The following is a 23,618-nucleotide window of genomic DNA, read 5'->3' as shown; positions in this document are numbered from 1 at the left end:
CACAAAGCTGCACCCTTACCCACCAGGTTCCCGGAATTCTGAGTCAGTCCTGGCTGGGTCTCCCAGCAACTGGACCTAGGGGCCATGGCACACTTAACACCCCAGGGGCTGAAAAAAGTCTTCCAATTTCAGGTGAAGAGAAAACACAGCTTTTAAAAGGAAGTTTGCTCAGACTGGTCTAGCAATGAGGTGTGTGTGAAGTGGCCCCCGCTGGAGCCTCTTCAGATGCACACCTGGGACATCACCCCTTCCCTGGAGCACCACCTCTGGCCCACGATGGCTGTGTGTGCTCCAGATTGCCCGGCCAAAGACTCACCAGCCCTTAGAGCTGGCAGCTGTCTTCAGAGCCCCCTGAAGGGGAGGAGGGGATGGGTGTGTGGGCTCTGGGTCTGCCTCCACTCCAGGAGGGCCAGGGGCTGCCACCTCTTACTAGGGAGCCTCAGGGCCCTGTGAGTCCTCTGGGATTCTATGCCAAAGTGTGTAAAGAGTATGTGGTGGGTGGGGGGCAAGGGTGGGGGTTCTTTTGCTTTAGGGCAGGGAGGGGCAGTTTTCCTTGGTTTCTCAGAACCAATTTGGAGGCCAAAAGGTATGACAAGGAGTGATGAGGATCCAACCTGCAGGTGCCGGACTTCTCAGCAAGCTCCTTCCAGAACAGGGCTGGCCCTGTCAGGGCACTACTGCAGACCTCAGGCAAGGGTCCCATGCCAACTGCATGCTCAGGTCCTTCCAAACCACAGCTACAAGCTGATGGGAAGACACCAGGTGAAGGCTGCCCCTGGTGGAGCCTCCGTCCCTGCCCTGGGACATGGCTTCCAACACCTTCTCTATGTCTTCCAATCGGGCGTCCCATCAAACATTAGCTTGGGGATCTGAGAGGGCCTCAGAGAAGGACTGCCTGGGTCAGGCAGGGGAGTGGCGGTGATGGACAAGAAGGTGGATTGTGGCCAGGGCTCTGCACCTCCCTCTGGCACCAACTCAGCCAGCAGTCCACATCCCCATCAAATTCCCCCGGCCAGAGCCTCCTCCCTCCCCAGTGGAGCAACGCCCCAGCCATGTCACACCTTTTCTTACTTTCTCCCTTCAAGGCGCTCCTTTCTCCTCCACTTGTTGATGAACTATAAGAACCTTTCTGGAAGGGCCAGATGAATTCTCAAGTAAAATGGGTTCTTACCTAGAGAGAGGGGAAAAAGGTACACTGATCCATCTTTCCTCCCAGCCTGTAGAATGCCAGAGTTTTTGCCAAGCAAGATACATTCCTTCTTGCCTCAGCAAGCCCCTTCTGAGTCATTTGCACTTTAGTATGAATTTCAATATCAGATCAATACCCCTGGGGAGCCAGTTGAGAGTAGGCCCAAAGAGTCAAACTTTGTTTTAGGGAAGAGGGAGGAAGCACCATAGTTGAGGACTTGAAGCCCGGTGGAGGTTTACAAACTTAGGGCAGCCATGGCTGGTGTGAGAGTACTTAGGGGAATGAGCAGTGCTGGAGAGAAGAGTTAGAAGCAGAGTAACTCCCCAGAAATGGGAGGCAGAGCTGTCCAGAAACAAAAGCATATTCATCCATATTCTCGGTCACGCTTCAGGGCAGTGGGGAGCCACGGGGAGACCCCAGCAGTGTTTGCCCAGTGGTCCTGACTCCTCATTGTCACCCTGTACCCTCCGCAGAAACCAGAGGGTCGGGAGCACCTACGGAGGCTGCTAAACTGGGAGAAGTTTGACGAGGCGAGAGACTCCCGCAGAAGCATCCTGCTGGATACCCTCTACGAAAGCATCGTCTTTGCCGTGGGCAAAGGCTTCCCATGGGTGGATGTGGTCAAGGTGGTGAAGTTCACAGAAGAGATACTTAAGGAAACCAAAGGTATGGGACATCCAGAGTAGGAGTCAGCGAGGCTTGCAGGGGGAGTTGGATGCACAGGATCCCCCCACCACCATCACACACACACACAGTGCAGTCCACACCCAGGAATGCTCTAAAGAGCCAGGAGCCCCTTCGTTTTTTTCCCTCACATCTACCCTTTTCACATGCACATCAACAGGGTTCTTGTCCAGGCTTTCTTGAAAGTGGAGCAAAGACTCACCGAGTCTTTTCACTGGTGAAAACCTTGCACCATTCCTAGATGTTCACTCAGCAGCCAGGTGTTGCTTCCCAGTCAGACACTGACACTTTAGTACAAATTTCACTATCAGCCTTGGCTGGCGTAGCTCAGTGGATTGAGCGTGGGCCTGCAAACCAGAGTATCGTGATTCAATTCCCAGTCAGGGCCTGGGTTGCAGGCCAGTTCCTGGCAGGGGACGCATGAGAGGCAACCACACATTGATGTTTCTCTCCCACTCTTTCTCCTTCCCTTCCCCTCTGTCGAAAAATAAATAAAGAAAATATTAAATTAAAAAAAATTTCACTATCAGATCATACCTCTGGAGTAGCTAGTATAGAGCAGGTCCAGAGGGAAATCAAATTCTGTTTGAGGGAAGAGAGAGGAAGGATCATAATTCAGAACTTTTGCTTAGTTTAGTTTTCTTTTTACCTAACATAAATCAAACACGACATTCCTCTCCTGAAAACCCTCCATTGACTTCCCATTGCATTCCTAAAAGACTGCTAATTGTCCCCAGTATCAGGTTTTGTTCTGCAGAATGTCTTGAGAGAATCTGTTACAGGCATCAGTTTGCTGGCAGGGATGGGGAAAGACAGTCAGGTGAGTTTATAGATGGAACATATACAGATGGGTCCCCTTGGCACAAGGAGGTGTGGTCACATCTGTCCACCTTTTGGGCTCTGCAGTGCAGATTCAGTCATTAAAAAACATGGTGCAGCCTTCTATGGCCACCATCATAGTAGTGCTCAACCAGGAATCATCAATGGGTGCTAAAACCAGCATGTCAATGTTTAATAAGAAATGGGTATTTTCACATTTCCTAAGAATCTTCCCATGACATCCCTATTGATCACAGGGGCAGGGAATACTTGGACAGTGGAGGAGCCTGGCAGACACCTCCTTAATCAAATAATCCAAGTGGACGTCCTCAGTAGACACTCTGAGAATCCTGTGCCACTGGCAAAAGAACCCAGCGTCTTCCTATGATGATTTTAGCAAAGGCTCAGAACCTGATTTAATCATGAGAAAACATCAAATTAGGGCATTAAACAGTCTCTCTCCTGCAAGCTTCAAAAACATTAAGGTCCTGAGAGCCAAGGAAAGACACTGAGGAGACTCAGCCACAAAACGTGAAATGTGACATGTTTGGGTCCTTTTGCTACCAAGGATGTTATTGGAAAACTGGGGGAACTTGAATGAGGTCTGGGGATTAGACGGCAGTGATGTGTCAAGTAGTGATACAAGCTCATTCTGGTGGCTGTGGTTATGAACGTCCCCATGTTAGCAAAATGACTGTGAAAAGGTTCTGGGATAATGGGGCGGGCCTCTTTCAATAGCTTGGGGAAAATTTTTTTGCACTATTTTTTCCAGTTTAGTGTAATATGATTGACATGTAACACTGTATTAGTGTTACTCTAATTAGTGTTAAACTAATACAGTTTAAGCTGTATGACATAATGATTTGATATATGCATATATTGAAAATGCCTAGTTAAAATTTTTTTCTTATAATGTGAATTTTTAAGGTCTACTATCTCAGAAACTTTCAAATACACAATACGGTACTGTTAACCAGTGCAGTAATGTCCCCATGCTGTACATTATATCCCCAGAAGTTACTTATCTTATAACCAGAAATCTATACCTTCGACTAGCTACTCCCATTTCCCCGACCCTGACCCCTGCCCCCGGTAACCACCAGTCTTTTCTGTTGTTCCCGTGAGTTTGGCGGTTTAGATTCCACATGTAAGTAACATGGCACTTAGCATTATGTCCTCAAGGTTCATCATGTTGGCACAAGTAGTAAGAGTTCCTTCTTGTTATGGATGAATAATACTCCTCTGTGTGTGCGTGTGTATAATCACATACCCATTCACTTACTGATGGACACGGAGGTGGTTTCCATGTCTTGGCTGTTGTGGAGAATGATGTAGTGAACATGAAGGTGCAGATAGCTCCTCAAACCAGTCATTTCATTTCCTTCAGACGTATACCCAAAAGTAGGATTTCTGGATCATGTGGTAGTTCTTCTGCTAATTTTTTTAGGAGCTTCCACACTGCTTCCCACAGTGGCCGCACCAATTTACATCCCCACCCACACTGCACAAGGGTTCCCTTTTCTCTATATGGGTCCCCAGTCTCCAGGACTGGTTATCTCTGGGCTTTTGGATGGTAGTCTTTCTAACAGGTGTGAGGTGATGTCTCATTGTGGTTTTGCTTTGCATTTCCCTGATGATTAATGATGTTGAGCCCCCTTTCGTGCACCTGTTGGCCATGGGAATGTCTTCTTTGGGCAAATGTCAGTTCAGGTATTTTGTCAATTTTCTACGTGGATTATTTGAGTTTTTGCTAATGTATTAGTTCCTTATGTATTTTGGAGGTTAACCCCTTACCAAATATATGGTGTGCTGACATTTTTCCCATTCCATAGGTTGCCTTTTCATTTTGTCGATCATTTCTGTTGCTGTGCCTAAGCTTTTTAGTTTGATGGAGTCCCACTTACTTTTTCCTTTTGTTGCTTGTGCTTTAGATGTCACATCCATAAAATCATTGTCAAGATCAGTGTCAAGCAGCTTTTCCTCTGCTTTCCTCTAGGAGTTGTGTGGCTTTGGGTTGCACTTTTTTTTTTTAATAGACTTTATTTTTTAAGAGCAGTTTTAAGTTTGCAGCAAAATAGAGCAGAAGACAGAGATTTTCCACAGAAACCTTACCTCCACACACACAGCCTCCTCACTGTCAACATCCCCCTCTGAAGGGGAGCACTTGTTACAATCAATAAACCTACATCGCAGATGCCCAATGTCCATAGCTCACATCAGGGTTCACTCTTGGTCTTGTTCATTCTATGGGTTTTGACAAATATATAATGACGTGTACCCACTATTAAAGTAACAAAGCAGTTTCGACACTCTAGAAATCCCCTGTGCTTCCCCTATTCATCCCTCCCCCTACCCAACCCCTGTTACTGTCTCCGTAGTGTTGCCTTTTGCAGACCGTCCTGTAGTTGGCGTGACGTGAGAGGTGGCGGCCTTTCTGTGTTGGCTTCTCTCACTTGGTGACATGCATTTCAGTTGCCTTCTTGTCTTTCCATGACTTGATGGCTCTTTTCTTTTCAGAAGTAAATATTACTCCATTTTTTTGGATAAACCTCAGTTTGTTTCTCCCTTCACTTGCAAAGGACATCTTGGTGGCTTCCACGTTGTGGCAATTTTGAAGAATATCTGTGTGCAATAGTTTGTGTGTGAACACAAGTGTTCAGTTCCCCCGGGTAAATACCAGGGAGCGCTGTTGCTGGATCATACGACCGGGTCTGTTTAGTTTTGTAAGAATTTGCCTAATTGTCTTTAAAGTGGCTGCATTCCCACCAGCAATGAACGAGTATCCCTGCTGCTCCACATCTTCCTCAGCATTTGGTGTCGTCAGGGTTCTGGATTTTGGCCATTCCAATAGGTGTGCAGTGGCATTTCATTGTTTTAGTTCGCATCTCCCTGGTGACATAGGACGTGAAGCATTTTTTACATGCTTGTTTGTCACCTGTGTGTCTTCTCTGGTGCAGTGAGTGTCTGTTAAGATCTTTGCCCATTTTGTAATCAGGTTGTTTTCTTGTTTAATTTTAAGTGTTCTTTGTATACAGTCGTCCCCTTGTCTACAGTTTCAGTTTCTGTAGATTCAGTTACCTGCATTCAACTGCAGTCTGAAATGTTAAATGGAAAGTTCCAGAAATTGTGCACCATTCTGAGTAGTATGATGAAACCTCGTGCCAGTCCATTCTGTCCCTCTTAAGACCTGAATCATCCCTGTGTCCAGTGCACCCACACGGTATACGCTTCCCTGTGTTGTTCACTTAGTGGCCGTCTGGGCAACCAGGTTGGCTGGGGCAGTACTGCCCCGCTTGTGTCCAAGCAACACTTATTGTCCCCAGTGCATGGCATGCCTGAGGGACCCAGGGCTCACCCACAAGCCCTATCAGCTGCACCTACACGTCCTTCCCTAATCTCACCACTTTTCTCCATCTCCTCCTCCACCCCCCTTTCTCACCCAGCTCCGTGCTTGACATTTCAAATTTTGTACTTCTGCACCTACAGTACAGTGATTTTTTTCACCCCAAAATAAAATCCCATCACTCCTCTGCTTCGGGCCATTCAGTGTTTCCATCACCCATCTTATGTGCACTTGGACTGGCCTCTTTCTATTTTTTGAGCTGCTCACGTGTCCTTTCATGTTTCTGCTCCCACCCAGTGGTCCCAGGCTGAAGGCTTGAGCAAGACACAGCATTGTTCATAGACTGGTTTCCTACCCCAGTCACCCTCCAGCCCTGGCACCCCGAGGCCTTCCTGGCACCACTCTGAGTCCTGCTCCCCACTGCTCACGGCAACCCATGGGTACCAGAGTTCAACTCCCGAGCTCTGCAGTGGCTGGTGGCCAGAACAAACACTGACTAGTGAGAAAAATGTCAGCCCTAAGCAGGTGGGAACTCGGGCTCTTTCAAGTTTCCATCAGAGCCTTCCATAAGCCGTACCCTTGAAAAACAGTCAGGATGATGCAAACTGAGGAGATTAGATCACGCAGGATCTGCTGGCATCTTTGGTCATTGCATGCCTTGCCAACACAGCCTAGCTGGGTCTCATAGGCTTCTAAAACCCTAGGGTTGGGAGAAAACTGGATGACCAGAAAACTTAATTCCCTCTCTGCAGGGAGCCCAGCCAACCAGGGAGGTTCTTCCAGCCTCTGGGGGCCCCATCCAAGCAACAGGGAGCTCCCTCTTTCTGAGGCAATTCACGCCTTTGTACACCACTTTGGTTATTAGGAAGTTCTTTTGTACAGCCAGCTACCTCTTCCTTTTATACCTTTTACTCAAATGCTCAAAGTCTGTTTTCTAGAAATAGAGCAGGCCCTAGAGATATTTAAGGATTATATAGTCTCTGCTAGAGATGATATGATTATTATCATGTCTTCATGTGTAGACTAGACCCCCCCCATGTCTTTTATCATTCTTAATAAGGTATCATTTCTGTAGAGCCCTCCTCCCTACTTCCCCACCTACCGCTCCCTTTCTTGCTGCCTTTCTCTGGGAATACTTCTGTTTGTCAATATCATTCTTAAAATGTGCCATCCAGATGGAAACCCAACACGACCTGCAATTCGATCAGTGACATCATCATGGATTTTATCACCTCCCCTATCTTGCTGCTGCTGCTGCTGTTAGTATAGCCTGGGGGTGCATTTACTTTGTCAGCATCCAGGTCATATTGATTCACGTTGGTCACGCAGTCCCCTGTAGGTAATACTGTCCCATCCTGCCCCTGTGCAATCACAATTTTGAGTATACACGCAGGACTTTAAAATCATCTCCACTGATTTCATTTTGTCAGTATTGGCCCATCTTCCCTTCCTCCTGACAATTTAAAAACTCGAGCTTAGGCCATTCAGCTTAAAGCTCTTCCTCTTAGCTTTACATCATCTCAAAATTTGTAAAACACTATTGTTACAAACATGGAGTAGAAACAAACTCTTGGGTGGTCTCCTAACCTGGAATTTTACTTCCTGAAAACAGAATCCATCAAGAACCTTGGCACCCAAAGGGAAGATGCAAATCCTAGTTCAGTCTCCTACTGGTTGTGAGGTCCTGGGCAAGTCACATCAGTGCTGGGCCTCTGATTACATATCTATGCATGGGAACACAAGAGCACCCACTTTCTAGGATTGTTTTAATGATGTTGTGCACGTAAATCCCATAGTATGGGCTTGGTGCCTGGTAAATACTCAGTGAGCATTAGCTCTGATTTTTAGGAGTGGACCACAAGGATGAAGACCTGGACTTCTGCAGTGTATCCTCTTTGAGAGCCTGCATGCATGCTCACCATCCCCTTCCTACCATGGCTCCCATGTTCACACTTCTCAAACCTCGTTTCCATCATGCCATCCACTCTCCTTTTCTATTCAGATCTAAACTCCTCCCCCAAAGACCTTTAATGGACAGCAGGGAAGGCTGACCACGGGAGGCTTGAACCACTGGAGAGGGTATCTATGCCCTCTTTACTTTTATCCCCTCTGTCTGTCCCCTCAGGACGAAATAATCATGTGGCTCATGGTAGGTGTTCCATGAAGGGATGAATGAATGAATGGATTCTTGATGCCCATGGAGACAGTATGTTCTGTATGCAGAGAGGGTTTAGGTTACTTGACCTGTCCCAGGATCACTGCACTGAGTATCGTGTATGATGTCAGAAGCAGCACAACAGAGTGACTAGGCGTGAAACTACAGCCAAAGATCTGGGTTCAATTTCCACGTCTATCACTTCCTACTGTGTAATCTTGAAAACATTACCTCTCTGAGCCTTCATTTCCTCATCTCTAAAATGAGGACAATAATAATTCCAACTCACAGCACAGTTGGCAGGATCAAATGAGACAGGGCACGCAAGACATATTGCAGAGTGACAGGCACAGAGTACGTGCTCAGCAAATGTGAGCTCCCTTGTGTCCATCACGCACAAAGGAGAAACGGGATGAACGGCAGACTCGGGCAGTCCAGGGCTGGAGGTTACTGCCTGCTGTCCCTCAGGGGGGTTACTGTCTGTGCCACTTCTGGTTTTCCCCTCCCCCTGCAGACAAGACTGAAGATGGGTTCAAATCACGGGCCAGTGGAAAGGTGGTCCAGACACCCGCTGGTCTGGCCCCGCACATGTGACTCACCCTCAGGTACACATGTAAGGAAGCATCCTTGGCCAAGCCATCTGTTCACTGTTCTTGTGAGGGCCCAGGCATTGAGGGGCAGGAAGGGCTGGCAAAGAAGGCAGATCAGGCCCCTCCCATCTCACTCCTGCCCTGCCCTCCTCCTGGGCACTTGTCCCACCTATCACAGGTCATGGGGTGCAAGATGCATACAGCCAGGGGTCCCACTGGCTGACCAACTCACACTCAAGCTTCTGTTTCAGTTAAAGTCCACACTGGTCTGTCACTTATCTTAGAAGGTAGCTTCTCCAGGTGTGTGTGTGTGTGTGTGTGTGTGTGTGTGTGTGTGTGTGTGTGTGATTAATCTCGGGCTAAGGATGGTTGAGCTCTGCTCGCACACTAGGTAACAAAGTTGGCAGACAGCATTTAAGGAGAGTCATGTTTGCACAACAATGAATCAGAACTCTGCCAGGACAGCCGACAGCTCAGCTTATCTCCCTGCCCGATCGAGCCCCAGGACCAGGAGGGAACGGGTAGCACTTCATTCAAAAGCGTAAGCTGATTCAATGTCCTGGCAAAATGGTTCACCAGGACATTCTGGTCCAACCCCAGGCCAAAAGAATAAGTCCTTTCATTGCCTCCCTCTGCCAGCCTCCCAGAAGCCCTGGGTAGATTCCATCACGAAGTCGCCAGGCACAGCAGAGGGGGACAGAGGCTGCCAGCTCGGTCCTGCCAGGGGGAAGTCAGAGGAAATGGGTAGATTTTTCATACCCTGCCAAGACCAGGATTAAAGAGAGATGTTGGGGTGTATGGGAATGCTGAGGTCTCCTCCTCTGCCTGGAGGAGCTGCAGAGATTTTGGGTAGAATTCCCATGTGTGACTGACACCTTGCAACAGGGGATGGTAAAAGGAGGAACAGCTTCACCTGTCCCAGACTTAGCTCAGCAGGGAGTTGAGGGCTGGAGGTGTGTGAGCCGGTATAGACACTTGCTTGGGACCCACCGCTGCTCATCTGTGGAGCCTTCTACACCAGCCATCACTTCGGCCACTTTAGAGCTCCTGCCTCCTGCCATCACCTACGTCTGGCGAGCACTGGCCTCTCTCTGATGCTCCAGGGAGATATGTGGGCTAGGAAGAATGCCTCCCCTGCTGTCCTGGGGAATGGGAGGAAGTAGGCTTTGATGACCCGTCAGTGGAGGCACAGGGTGGCCAGGCACACCCGGTGAAGTGTGTCACAGCACTGGTATCTGCAGTCCCACCCACAGCCACTCCTGATTCTCCAGGAAGCATCAACTAGGCAGCCAAGATGGAAGGCAGCCCCCTCGCCCACCTCCCACTGCCTGGGGTCCGCAGGAGGGGATTACTCCCCCTGGCTCCTCTGCACAAACCCTTCCTCCAAGTGCACACAAGGCCATGCCCAGGGCCTATCCACCAGCCTCCAAGTACCCCACCCCACGTGGGAGAGCCTCCAGTGATTCAGGACCCATCTGAGCAGAAGGCAGGAACACCTTAAAAACCTCTCAGGAAACTGGTTCATACCTAGAGCATGGTTCCTTAAATATTTGCAGTTTTCCAGCACGTCATGTCAGCTTCCACTTAGCAACTGAAGCAAATTCAAGAACAGTGAGTCAATATCAATAGTTGATTGGATCTTGTACCAGCATGAACCCAGTTTCCCTCAGACTAGACCGGGAGGAGGGGCCTTTGGGGGCAACTTCTTTGTGGATGGGCAGAGGAAGTTTATGAAAAGGCCATTGGTTGATACCTTGGGAGAGCATTTCTCAGAGCAAATGGGCAGCTATCCTGTCAGACACTCCTCCCTGAGCAGATCGGCCGACTCAGGCTGCCATGACAAGGTGCCACAAACAGGGCGGTTTCAACAATAGAAAGTTATTGCCTCATAGTTCTGGAGGCTGGAAGTGGAAGATCAAGGTGTCAGCAGGGTTGGTTTCTTCTGAGGCCGCCGTCCTTGCTTTGTATATGGCCGTCTTCACACTCCGCACCTCACCTGGATTTCCCTCTCTGTGTGTCTGCCCATAAGAACACCAGTTGTATTGGATTAGGGCCCACACACATGATCTTGTTTACCTTAATTACCTCTTTAAAGATTCTGAGGGTGCTGGCGGTTAGGACTTCAACACATGAAAAGACGGAACATGTGAAATCAAACCATGGCACTGAGTGAGGTCACAGTTCACCAAGGACACTGCACCAGTGTAGTAGGTCAGAAATCAAGATGTGCCATAGAAACCTTCCAGAACCTTCCCCAAGGGTACGAGTGTCCCGCACATAACATTGTGTTTTCACACACATCATCATCAGTGATCCTCACTTCAAACTTGCACCATAAGCATTATTTTAAAGGTGAAGGAACTAAGGCCCAGAGAGTTTAAGTAACTTGCCCCAGGCCACACCTCCGGTAAGCAAAGTTGAGATTTGAACCCAGGTCTGCCTGATGGCAGAGCATGAGCCTCACCATGCAATCTTCCATCTTGACCAGAGGGATCTGTATGACAGGCATGTGAAGGCTTGAGAAACATGGAGCCCGGAAGAGCGCCTTGCAGTGAGGGTAACAAGGCTGCTGGTGCAGGAAGAGCCGAGCACCTAGGGGCTGAGTCCCTAACTGGGTCACCTGGAGTTACTCACGACTTGAGCCCGGGACGCTGGACCCCAGCAGGAGGCTCCGGTGTGGGGGTGGTGCGGGCCCAGCTGAGAGGGTGAGTTGTGCTGGTTGGCTAATGCGTTCTGGCCTGGAAGTGCCACCAGTGTATGGGCAGATGGTACCAGTGACCTTGAGACCAGAGCTGTGGCCCTTTGGAGTAAACCCATGTCCTACCTCTAATTTCCCATGTCCTTGCTCGGTCAGCTGGACATGCTGGGTGGTCCTGGAGGCCCCCAGCATCAAAGGGGATGAGGAGCAGCTATGACTTGCCCTGTCTCTGACATAGTGGGATAACTTGGTTGGTTTCATCTCAGGGATGATGATAACAAGGATGGTGATGGAGACTGACAGTCAAGAATCCCCTCCCCAAGCTTGAGACAGATGCAGGGCTTTGCCACCGGGACCCACGGTGCCTCAGGTGTGGCTTTGAGGAACTGTGGGCTTTGTGGTAGTCACCACAGCTTCTTAGAGTTGAAAGGGAGTCAGGAGATCACCTGATTCACCACCACCACACACATTATTCAGGACTCCTTTCTCCAGATAAATGCTTCCACACTCTGTCAAACAAGAGTCACTCCACAGACAAATCTCTTGCTTCTAGAAAGTTCTTCCTGCTGCTGAGCTTAAATCTGTCTCTCTGAACTTTCTGCCTAATGGCTCCTGTTCTGCCCTCTGAACCCTCTGAATCTGTGTAATCCTGCTCCATGCACTCAGCCCTTCTCCGGCAGCTTCCGGCAGTCATTGCCAGAGCACTGTGCTAGAGGACAGAGAAGAGTGAACATTCACTCAGCAGTCACGAGGCACTAAACCCCCTTCACAGGTCTGCTCATTGAACGTTCACATCAGTCTTGGGTGGCTGGGTACTATTGTCCTCATTTCATGATAATGAAACTGAGGTTCAGAGAGGTTAGGTAACTTGCAAATCATTACACAGTAAAGAGCAGAACCTGCTTTAACCCTGTGACCTTCCGGTCTCAGAGTCTGCTCTTCCTGCCAAAGTTCTTCAGCACTGAGCATGCAACCTCTCGAAGAATGGGGCAAGAAACGGTGAGTAGTGCATTTGCTGAGCAGACAAAGTAGGGCGACCGCTGTGGTCAAAGAGAAATACTTGGACAAAAGCCCATGGCAATCTTCAAAATACTTGGCCCTGTATTTACCCTTCGGCCCCAGGAAAGTAAACAGAGAAGAACTCTTTAAAGGACAACAAAGTCTCTCAAATCCAAGTATTTAGGAAGATTTTGCCTTTAATGAGGCTACTGGCTTATCTTAAAAGAAAAAAAAACTAGTGGACACAAAAATAGTACGGCAACACCCAATACATTGAGCAGAGAGTTGCCACACGAGCCAGCAGTTCCATCTCTCAGTGCACAGCCAGGAAGAACTGAAGACAGAGACTTGGACAGGTACTTGTACACCAGCGTTCGTAGCAGCACTGTTCACAATGGCCCAAAGGCAGAAACAACTCGAGTGCCCAGTGATGGATGAATGGACAAACCAAGGTGCTATGTCCACGCAATGGAATGCCCTTCATGGGTGACCCATGAAGACATTCTATTAAGTAAAAGACTCCATTCACAAAAGGACAAATTGTGTAGATCCCATTTATATCAGGTAGCTAGAACAGTCAAATTCACAGAGTCGGAAGTAGAATGGTGACTGCTAGAGGCTGGGGGGAGGGGAAATGGGGAGTTAATGTTTAAATGTCACCAAGTTTCAGTTTTGCAACATGAAGAAAGACTTGGAGATGGCAGGGGGTGAGGGCCATACAATGATGCAGATGTACTTAAGGCCATTGAACTGTACACTTTAGCATGGCTAAGATGGTAAGGTCTATGTTACATATATTTTACCACAATAAACACAAATTTAAAAGCCCTAGTAGAAGCAGTGTAGTTCTGTATATTTCCTATATTTTGTATATTCCCTCCTCAAAAATTCTTTGGTAGCTGTGGCACACTTACCGTGGAGTTGGAGAATCTGGGTTTGAGTCCTTATTTCCCATAAATTTTCTTTTTTTTTTAATTTATTTATTTATTTATTTTTTTAATATTAAATTTTATTTAGTTACTTTTCAAGTACATTTTTTTTTAATCTATTTCTCCCATCCCACCCCACCCCCCTGCCCGGTCTCCCCCCTCCCTCCCATTCCCCTCCCCCCCAGTCCTCCCATAAATTTTCTATGCCTCAGTTTCCTCATCTGTTAAATGGAAGCCATTAACCTATGTCATAGCTTGATTGTGAACAATTAAATAAATTGATGGATAATTAAAATGCTTTAAAACTGTAAAATGGTATACCAGTGAAGGTTGGTTGTATCATTATTTACTGAGAGCCTAGCACTGGGTACCAACCACATGTCCAGAATTTTCTGGAAAAATCTAGTGAGATTGGGAAATCTGGTCCATTCTAGCAGGTCCCTGCCACTGAAAAGCTCACAATAAGAGGGAAAGAACAGGATAACCAAGAGACAATAGAGAGAACTACAAACTATTGGGTGACTCAGTAAACGTTCTCACTGGAAGGGTTGATTCTTCCCCTACCCTCCTCAACCCTGAAACTTGAGACAGTCAACTTCCCAGCCATCCTTCCCCTCAGCCACCAGGTAACAACCTCAGAGGAATTGGTGGATTCCAGAATAGTTTACAGCCAGTAGCCTCTGCACCATATTGCTCATGACAATCCTGTTACCTTCTGAGTGCTTACTGTATGCTATGCATGCTGGGACGCTCTATACATGTGTGCCCTCATCTATTGCAGTGAGGTAGCATTTGTATTAGCCTCATTTTACAGATGAGATCACTGATGCCCAGAGAGGTAAATAACCTGTGCGAGTGATTAGGATGCAGAAGCAGTATATGAGCCTATATCCGTCTGAATTCCTAGTCTATGCTCTAACCGGCACCCCACACTAAGCTCTGAGAATGACCCCAAGGTCAATGCCAACTTCAATCCTGGGACTACCCCAGGCTCACAGGTGACCTCCATGTGACTGTGAACAGTGGCTGAGAACAGAGTGCGTGGCTGGCAAGGTCAGGTGCTGTGGGGTCCTTGGCCCTGTGGTCACAAGACTGCAGGGAAAGTTTATCTCCAGCCAGTCTGGTCAACCCCAGGCAGTGCTGGTGAGGTCAGCAGGGACGCTGCTGATCCATGTTCCCAGATGGGGGGCATCAGACCAAACCAGACCACCCACTCTCCTCTCCCAGCAGCTCTCCAGGCAGCTCCATCACCGGACACACCTGGAAGGGGGTGTTCCCAAAGGAACTGCTTGTTTTGCGGTGGAAGGAGGGGAGGCCAGCAGCCCAGACCTTGGGGCAGGCAGGAAGGAGCCCCAGAAGGTGCAGAGCTCTCATTCTCTCACCTCAGACTCCTGCCTGTCCCCAGAGCCAGGGGTTAGCAGGGCAGCCACAGAGTAAACTTCCTGGAGCAGAACCAGACCCGAGTCTCCTGACCCAGCTCATCCCTCCCCTGGGAAAGCAGCTCCCGGCCCATCCTACTGAGACATTCTTGACCTACCAAGAAGCCCCAGGGCAGGGGGCAGTGATGAAAATCAAGGCCAGTCCCTTCCCCATGGTGCAAGTGGTAACAGGTGCCAGGCCACCAACCCCTGGGCTGGAGCTTGGGTCCTGACTTGGTGACAGTGAGCCTTAGGCAAGTCACTTCCTTTCCCTGGGACTCAGTTCCCCACCTACAGAATGAACGGACTAGACTAGCTCAATATTTGCCAAAATATGCTCTTTGGTCCCAAGACACTATTTAATTCAAATAAACTTGAGAAACATTGCATATGCTCAACCCCTTCTGGCCATTTGCTAAGCCTATTAGCACATTGTGCTGGGTTATTAGCATATGAAGGGCTCTGTTTAATTTCTCTTGATCCAACATATTTTCAAGGCTTCTGGCCAGGGTGCATTCACTTCTACATAATTACTGCCTGGTGGGGGCTCCTTCTGGTATCTACTTATAAGGCTCTGCAAAGAGGGCCCAAAGCTTCACTGCACCGAGGGGAATGGCTGAAGGGGCTTCCCCTAGCCACACCACAGTTGGAATTTTGCTTCTGCCACTCTCCAGTTGTGTGCCCTTGAGCAAATTCCCTGATCTTTTTGAACTTCAGTTTCTTGCCTCAGAGCCAGGAGGGGCTGGGTGGAGCCTGAGGTGGCCCAGCGCAGGGGCTGCACAGTGGGAGCTCCCTACGGGGGAGTCCTCTGTGCCCTCAAGGGAAGCGCACCCTGTGCTCTGAGCTGTCACCATCATGGGCACCTCAGGGTGAATGAGTTCAGCAGAGCCTGGCCAAGAGCAGAAAGATGGGTGCGGTGGCGGGGGCAGCATTCAGGCCACAGGATGGGGGTGGCGGTGTGGGATCCTGGGCTCTTTGCCATCCAGGGTCGGCCCTGGTAGACACTCAGCTTTCAGAAAGGGAAGCTGGGCTATGGCCTGACTTGGTTTCTGCCCTGAGAGCCAAGGCAGGGGCAACCAAACTGGTTTGTCAGGGGGCACCTGTGGTGGCACCTGGGTCCTCCCCCTCACGCCCACCCAGAAGGAACAGCTCCTTTCACCACTCCCAGCCCACTGGGATGTGGCACAGCCTGCCCCTGCCCAGCCCCAGACTGCACGTGAGGGGCGGTGGGAGGGTGCAGGAGCGCCTAGTCCAAGCCCAGTGCCTTTTCGCCCTGATTCTGGAGCACCTGGTGCTGTCCTCCCACCCCCGCTCTCCCCTGCTCCTTGCTCTCCTCCGCTCCTGTGCCCTCATCCCGAGCAGGTGCTGGCCTCCAGGGGCTTGGGGGCCATCTTCAGGAAGTTCCCAGCAGCGAATGCAAATGAAGACCACTCCCTGTTATTGAAGAGCCACTTGCAGGTACAGATCTGTCCTCCCTGGCAGCCAGAGGCTTCTCCCTGAGACTTAATCCTCGGCTTTCTGAGTCATCAGGACTTTACAACCCGAGGCAAATGGAGAGGGGTCTGGAGGCCAGAAAAGCATCTCATGAGCCAGCTTTGGACGAGCTTCTCTTTGGACGAGCTTCTCTGAAAACCCAACCTGGTCCAGGGGCTGAAAGTTAGAATCCAGCTCAGGGGCTTCTTCCCTGTTGCCCTGGACAGGGTCCCCACTTGTGTTTTGTGACCCCTAGGCTGAGGCCACAGCTCATGCCTGCAGCAGGGCCTCTGCCAGGCTGACAGGCAGCTGGGAGCACAAGGGCACACTTAGGAGCGCACCCAGCACTGCCCAGCCTGTGGACTCCTTGGTTCAAACCCGGGCTGTGTGCATGGCTGCTGGGCAAAGAGAGAATACTGGGGGCTGGCCTTGGCGGTGACCCAGCTCCATGAGCTGCTGGCCAGGCTGGGGGAGGAACAGGGCACCTTCCAGCAGTTCAACTGCTTGGAGCACAGCGAAGGTGTGATGATTCATCTCACAAAGTCAGCACACGGTCACTTCCACACAGGCCTGGACTCCAGTGTGGATGGTCAGAAACCGATGCCCTCATCCCGCCCCCTCCCTGAGATTCCTTACTGGTCTTCCCTGTCGTCCTCCAGGGGCCACCACTTTGCCTCGGAAATACCTGTGTGACCCCTCACTTCTCATCTCAGCACCTCTGGGTGGCTCCACAGCTCTCCGCTACAGTTCTTAACTTTCCTACGGTTCTTAATTAAATGATTCTCTTTATGCGCATTCTCCTCAGATATACATGTGCATGCAAAATTCTGGGTGCGATTCTGGGGGTCCCACAAATTCTGGCTTCTGTGAGGAAGTGCGGCTCTTTTGTGTGCCTTATGCACGCTCGCCTTTTGCAAACGGAAGACCTCAAGCCCTCTGTCCCCAGGCCCAGTCCCCCGGGGTTCCAGCTTTGCTTCCCAGGGGCTCTGAACCTTGTGGATCCCTGCACACAGCCACACAGTACTCCACTTGCCTCTAGCCTTTACCCCTTCTGATCTTCCACCACGAATGCCATTTCTGCCAAACTCCTCCTGTTTCTGGGCTCCAGTGTCGTCCTCTCTGCAGGAAACCTTGTCTGGCACCCAGTCCCTGCACCCAGAGCCAGAGTGCCTCCCATACCCAGAATCACTGCGCTTCTCCTTCCTCCTCTCTGCACTGGGGTGCCCAGGGGAACTGACTTGCCTGGGGCACTGACTTGTGTGTTGCCTTTAGAGGAGTCCTCAGCTCTTGTGCTGTAATTACATAACGTACATGAGCACCATACAAAACAGACACTCTATATGGTCGTTTTTAACCACCTCTCTCCAAAAGCAAGAAGAAATAGAACAAAATGCCCACCACCTCTGAGTAGCATGAAGCGCACACATGTGCAGGAAGGGACCCAGCAGCCATGTCACAGGAAGGGGACCAGGGTCCTAAGGGCAGACGCCACGTGTCAAGGTCACTCAGCAGAATGGGGCGTTTGGGACCTTTGGCACCGTCCTTCTGCAGCTGGTCATCTGATAACTCAGTGGGCCTTGTGTGTCAACATCTGAGTTCTTTGGGCTCAATCGGCTCACGGATCAAGGTTAGGAGGCAGCAATTCCCAAACCAGCCCTTACCTGGGAATCAACACTTCCTCTTCTGAGATGTGTGTGTATGTGCATATGTTTCATGCATGTGTTTGTGGGGGGGCGGGGCTCTGTATTTTTAGAAAGCCTCTGGTGATTCTGGAACGCAGGGCTCCTGTGGGCCCTGGGCCCCACTTCACCACCAACCTGAGACACAGGTTCAGGGTGAAGAGGTCCCCGGGCCCAGCAGCCTGGCTGGCTTAATTCCCAGAACAGGCCACGGCTGGGTGTCCGTGACACAGACGAGCAGCTGTAAGAATCATGTGAGCAGAGGGGGCGGAAAGTGCCTCACACACTGTACACACACTAGAGCTGCATCTCAGCCTTCCCTTGCTGTTGTTGTTGTTATAGCTCTCCTCAGGAACCATTTTTTAAACATTGTTTTGTGTGTTTTCCTCCCAGGTTTGTTGAGGTATCACTGGAGAATAACTTGTCAGTTGTCAATAACTCACAAATATTTAAGGTGTCCAGTGAAACATCGTGATATACACTATGAAATGATTATGGCTGTGCAGCTCATTAACATGTGCATGACCTCACATAGTTATCACTTTTACTTGTAGTGAGAATATTTACGATCTACTCCCTTAGCCAATTGCAAGGACTCAAAATACTATTGTTAACTCGAGGCACTGTGCTGTACTGGTGATCTCCAGTACACGTACACCCTAGGCGACAGGAGTCTTGTCCTCCCCGAGTGGCAGACCTCTCCCCACTACTACCCTCACCCCCGGCCCTTGGCAGCCATCATTCTACTCTCTGCTCCTATGGGCTCCCCCCTCTGAGATCCCACATCTAAGTGAGGTCATGCAGTACATGTCTTTCTGTGTCATATTCGAATTAGCATCATGCCCTCCAGGTCCATCCATGTTGTTGCAAATGACAGGATTTCCTCCCTTTTTAAGGGTAAATAACATTCTATTACGTGTGTATGTGTGTGTGTGCAGGTATCACTTTCTTTATCCATTCATCTGTCCCCTTGGGTCGTTTCCAGGTCTTAGCTAGTGTAATTCATGCTGCAGTGAATGTGAGCATGCAGCTACCTCTTCAAGAGCCTGGTTTAATTACCCTTGGATACACACTCAGAAGCGGGACATACACAGTGGAGAGTTGTTTCAGACTTTTTCCTAGAGGCCCACCCCTATCAAATGGTCGGGCCCGTAGCCTGTATGCCTGATTGCAGAATGGGTGTGCGCGGTATCTGCTTTTCACACACAGAAAGCTTACTCTTCGCGTTTGATTCAGGGCTAAAGAAGACTAAGTAAAATTTTTAAGTTAAATGAAAAAATTAAAAGGCATCCATATCTAACGTAACAGTGTATCTATACTTTCTGAGTAACTTTAATGTAATTTATCTACTTGCCTAATTTTGATGGCCAAATTACATATGCAGAGAAGAAATTTACATAAATACATAATAAGAGCAATGCAATCTAATCTTGTATCATTTAAAACTGTCATTTCTCTAGCAAAACAAGCGATAAGATTAATTTCTTAAAAATTATTTTCAGTAAACTTAACTTTGAATTTTGCTTGAAACAGCAGAAGAACTAGTTTCTAGGGAGTGTGGGCTGAGGTCATGGGGGTGTGCTCTGTGAGAAAGTGGCAGTCCTGGGGTTGGGGAGTGAGCGCTGTGCAGGACGGCCACCCTAAGCCCAGGCCAGGGTGCCAGGAGCGGGGAGCCAAGTCGGAAGGCAGAGATGGATGGGCTGCTGCCTGACTTCCCCAGTGTGCAGGGGGTGGGGGTGGGGCGGCGCTCGTGGCACGGCCCTCAGAGCTGACCTTTCCGTGGGATGAGCAGTGCGAGCCTCACCCTGTGACACAGGCCTCCCACACAGCAGTTGCTGGGCATCTATCTGTCCCTCCAACCAGCTCACACTCCACTCTTATCAGACTCCATTATTTACACCCTCATCTCCTTCCCAAAGGGTTTTAAGTGCAAACAATATAAAACACAGCTGAAGTTTGAAAACAAGAGTTAAAACTCACAATACAGTTGAGGAGGGGGACAATCACATAAGAAAAAACAAGATAAATGTAAGTTATTACATAAAATTGGCTTTGAGTTTCCAAGAGCCCAAGGTAAAAAGAAAAATGTGATACACCCTGTAGCTTTCAACAGCTAGTAAATGGTAATACACAGTAGCTAGCAGGCTCTGACCCTGTGGGCTTTGGGGTCAGAAGGCCTGGGTTCAGAGCCTGTATCGATCGATCAATGCAGCTGTGCCCCAGTTTGCACTCCAGGCCTGGTCCCTCTGTGCCCACAGGCTACTCCATCACCAAGGCTGTGACAATCCTAGGGAACAAGCTCAGAGACTACCAGGGGCAGTTCAATACCACCCACCTGCTGGCCCTCTGCAGCTACTTCCACAACACCTTCCTCCGCCACTACAAACTCTACCAGTACGTCCTGGGCCGGGACCAGGAAGTCAACCTGACCGTCACCCACCTGGAGGTGTGCACGCCACCCCAGCCCCTCCCCCTGGCTGAGGGTAAGGACAGGGACCTGTGGAAGCATGAGCAGCAGGTGGCTGAGCTCAGCATGGAGGAGGTGCAGAAGCGCACCAACGTGCTGCTCCTGAAGGAGGCGCTGCACCTGGAGCAGGAGCACAAACTGCAGCAAAATTTCTCGGAGAAGGAGCCTGCGCAGCAGGGCCGTGTTCTGAAGAGAGAGGTAAGGCTGTGCCCCAAGGTGGGAGGGCTGCTTCCCTGCAATGAGCAAACACCTGTTTCTACCAAGAGAACATCCAGGCTGGGGTGAGACACACAAACGAGACCCCAACTGTCTGCGCACGTGAGAGGGGTCTGAAAGGGACAGTGAGTCATTGGCCATCTGCCACAGGCTTTGCAGGCATGTTTCATGAAACACATCCCTATAAGGTATAATTCATGTCCCCATTTTAGTGATGAGACAACTGAGGCCCAGAGAATTTTGTCAACTCATCCTAGGTCACCAAGCTAGCATGTAGCCGAGTTTAGCTTTGGACTAAGGCCTGGCAGACTCCAAAGTCCAACCTCCTTCTATGGCTTCACCAGTCAGTGACAGGTTCCACCAAAAAAGCCCTCCAGGCTTTAACCACCACAGAGTCTCTGGGTGCCTTTTGTCTGCCTGCAGCAAGGCCTGGGTGGAGAAGATGAAGGAAGGGCCATGGGGCACAGCCAGGGCGGTGATGTGATGACACGGGCAAAGGGTGGGACTGGCCGGTCCAGGGAGGACCTAGAAGAGTCTGGTGTGTAAATCTAAGGAACTAGGCTGCCCTCCCAATGGGTCTCCAGGGCCTCTGGGTCTCCAGGGGCCAGTCCCCAGTGACCAGCTCTTCAATACATGGTGACTAGCTTGGCCCCAGGGCAGCCAGCTTCTTGGGGGCCTGGCAGAGTCTAAATCTTTTTAAAACTACTCACAGTCACTGATATCATCACTTTCACATCGTCTCTGAGCACGGAGGCATGTGTGTGTACATGTACGCATGTGTGCAGGGGTGAGACTGGGTGTGGAGCTACGAGTCACAGGGCCTGCAAGTTCCAAAAGAGGTTTGGTTTCTGAATTGTCAGCCAGAGAGTGATTGGTCCTGGAAAGTATCCTTTAAATATATATAAAACACTGGGGAAATCTCTAAGGAACAATCAACACAGCAGAAGGAGTGATACCCTTCTAAGGTGAGGTCTACCAAACAAGCAGCACAGCAGGCTGCTACGTAATCTGAGTGCACTGAGACATCCAATGGACCAGTAGAACCCAAGCGGCAGCCTGCTTCCACCCCCTTCCAGGCATCTTGCTCTAGAACATGTGGACGAGGCCACAGGTAGAAGGGGGTACCTACTGTCTAGCTCCTGCCCACCCACCCCCACCACACACACACACAGCTGTTTCTCCCTGCCCCTCCCAGCTTCTCTGTGGGCCATCACATAGCCAGGGGGCCCTGCTTGGCAGCTGGGTAGGCTCTTCCTCACTGTGTGCCCTGGTGGTGTGCCTGAGCTGGGCACACTCAACACCACGGAATACACATGGCGCATCCTCTTGGAACACAACCTCCAGGGTTTCGTGATGCTATGATCCTGGTTTAGGTGATCAAGAGCATCTCCTGTTGAACACAGCTGACGGTGGGTGGCTGGCTGAGGGACATGCCCACTCTCTAAGAAATTCCCCATCCCCTCCAAAGAAGCTACTAGAAGATGTGAGAGTGAGATGAGGGCAGGAGGAAAATAGGGGGGGGGGGGAGGTTCCATCTAAATGGAGCTTGCTTTGACCAGAAAACAGGGGGTATGGCACTGGCCTATGGTCCCGGAACAGCGTTAGTAATAAATGATACTCACACAGGGTGATTGCCACAACAGGCCTGACTGGAGGAGGGAAGGAGCGATTCCTGGAACCCCAAAAGGGAGCTGTAGCTATGGGAGAGGCCGTGGGACAGGAGTGGCTATAGGCAGAGGATCATAGCCATGGCCAACCCAGGGCTGGAAGGTGGGCGGAGACCAGAGAGCACATTCTCCTCCCACCCTCACATCCTCTGCCGGGACCTCCCAATGGCAGAGCTCAACCAGAAGCCAAAGGTCAAGGTACCTGGTTGGTGCTGCCCTCAAAAGTCGGCCTCCCAGGGCACAGAACAGGATGGAGAAGGGTAGAGGGGAGATCTGGAAGGAAAAATGGAAGGTCCCAGCACTCAGTGAAAGGAAACAATTGATGCTGTTGAGGAACCCTATCTGCAGATGGCCTTGACCTTCCTCTGAGCCCTGTTCACCATCCATGTTCCATTTCTCCCAGGAGTTAGAAAATCTCATCAAGGAGGCCATTCGCATCCAGATCGAATGCCTGAAAGAGCTGCTGCAGTATGAAATACAGGTAACTTTCGATATTTTGGACCTGAAACTTCAGAAGAAGACTTTAAAGCTCAACGCTCCTGTCCCTTTCCCACTCTCAGTCACTGGCCAGCCAGGCCAAGATGAATCTCTAAAGTTCAACAAAGCAAACAAAAGAAAGAAAGCAAAAGGCAAGAAGTAGAAGACCCCTCGTGTCCGTTGTCTGCAGACACTGATCAAGGAAGAGCCATTCCTCAATCATTATGTATGCTTGGCACCCAATAGGTCAGAGATCTCTAGCAATTAAAAGAAATGAAACAATACTCATCACCTTACCTCTATCTTCTTTCTAGAAACCATCTTCTATCACCTGAAAATCTAACCCAAATAAAAAGGCTGTTCTCTGCTAAGCACAGAGCCTTGTGCCTGGTGGGCAAATAGCCCTTTTGTTGACTAAGCCTGAGTTTAGACACTGAAGACAGAACCACCGTGGGTTGAACCTGGTCAGAGTAGGGGTGACCCAGACACCAGAAGGACTTCCAGCAGACACATTGGTTCTGTTGCTGGCGTGGGGAACACAGGCCCTGGGATTCCGTTGCCTCTCTGAGACTGGTGCAAGAGAATGGACTGCATGCAGCCTGCCCTGCATGTGCCGATCTGATCTCCCTGCTGGAGGGAACTCTTCCTTCTGGGAGAATCCACACTGTTTAGACTAAGTCAGGGGAGCTAGCACTGCCTTAGAGGGCAGAGATCTGGTTTCAAACCTGGATCTGCCGTTGCTCTGCTGGGTGGCCTTACCCATGTCCCGTCCCTTCTGTCTCCAGTCCCCAGCTCTCTCTTCTGTCAAGTGGAGG

The 23,618-nt window shown here is 49.9% G+C and overlaps 1 protein-coding gene across 1 annotated transcript; it reads left to right on the top strand.

Moving 5' to 3' along the window:
* The first annotated feature begins 84 nt into the window (after positions 1 to 84).
* On the top strand, positions 85 to 22,966 carry CUNH8orf74 (chromosome unknown C8orf74 homolog). The gene is made up of 4 exons (XM_037135590.2): positions 85 to 132; positions 1,663 to 1,855; positions 20,235 to 20,641; positions 22,730 to 22,966. The coding sequence occupies exons 1-4, from the start codon at positions 85 to 87 to the stop codon at positions 22,964 to 22,966; spliced, it is 885 nt and encodes a 294-aa protein (XP_036991485.2).
* The last annotated feature ends 652 nt before the right edge of the window (positions 22,967 to 23,618 follow it).

Source organism: Artibeus jamaicensis, unplaced genomic scaffold (genome assembly GCF_021234435.1).
Source record: "Artibeus jamaicensis isolate MK-2021 breed Jamaican fruit bat unplaced genomic scaffold, CSHL_Jam_final scaffold_537, whole genome shotgun sequence".
Classification (NCBI taxonomy): domain Eukaryota; kingdom Metazoa; phylum Chordata; class Mammalia; order Chiroptera; family Phyllostomidae; genus Artibeus; species Artibeus jamaicensis.
Note: the sequence above shows the minus strand (reverse complement) of the source record. Positions and strands in the feature narration are given on the sequence as shown.

Bases quoted from the DNA above. Each gene is read 5' to 3' on its own strand.
- CUNH8orf74 (XM_037135590.2), top strand. From the start codon at position 85: ATGGCACACTTAACACCCCAGGGGCTGAAAAAAGTCTTCCAATTTCAG. The intron at 133-1,662 runs GTGAAGAGAAAA...TACCCTCCGCAG, and splicing joins AAAAAGTCTTCCAATTTCAG to AAACCAGAGGGTCGGGAGCA. The intron at 1,856-20,234 runs GTATGGGACATC...CTGTGCCCACAG, and splicing joins GATACTTAAGGAAACCAAAG to GCTACTCCATCACCAAGGCT.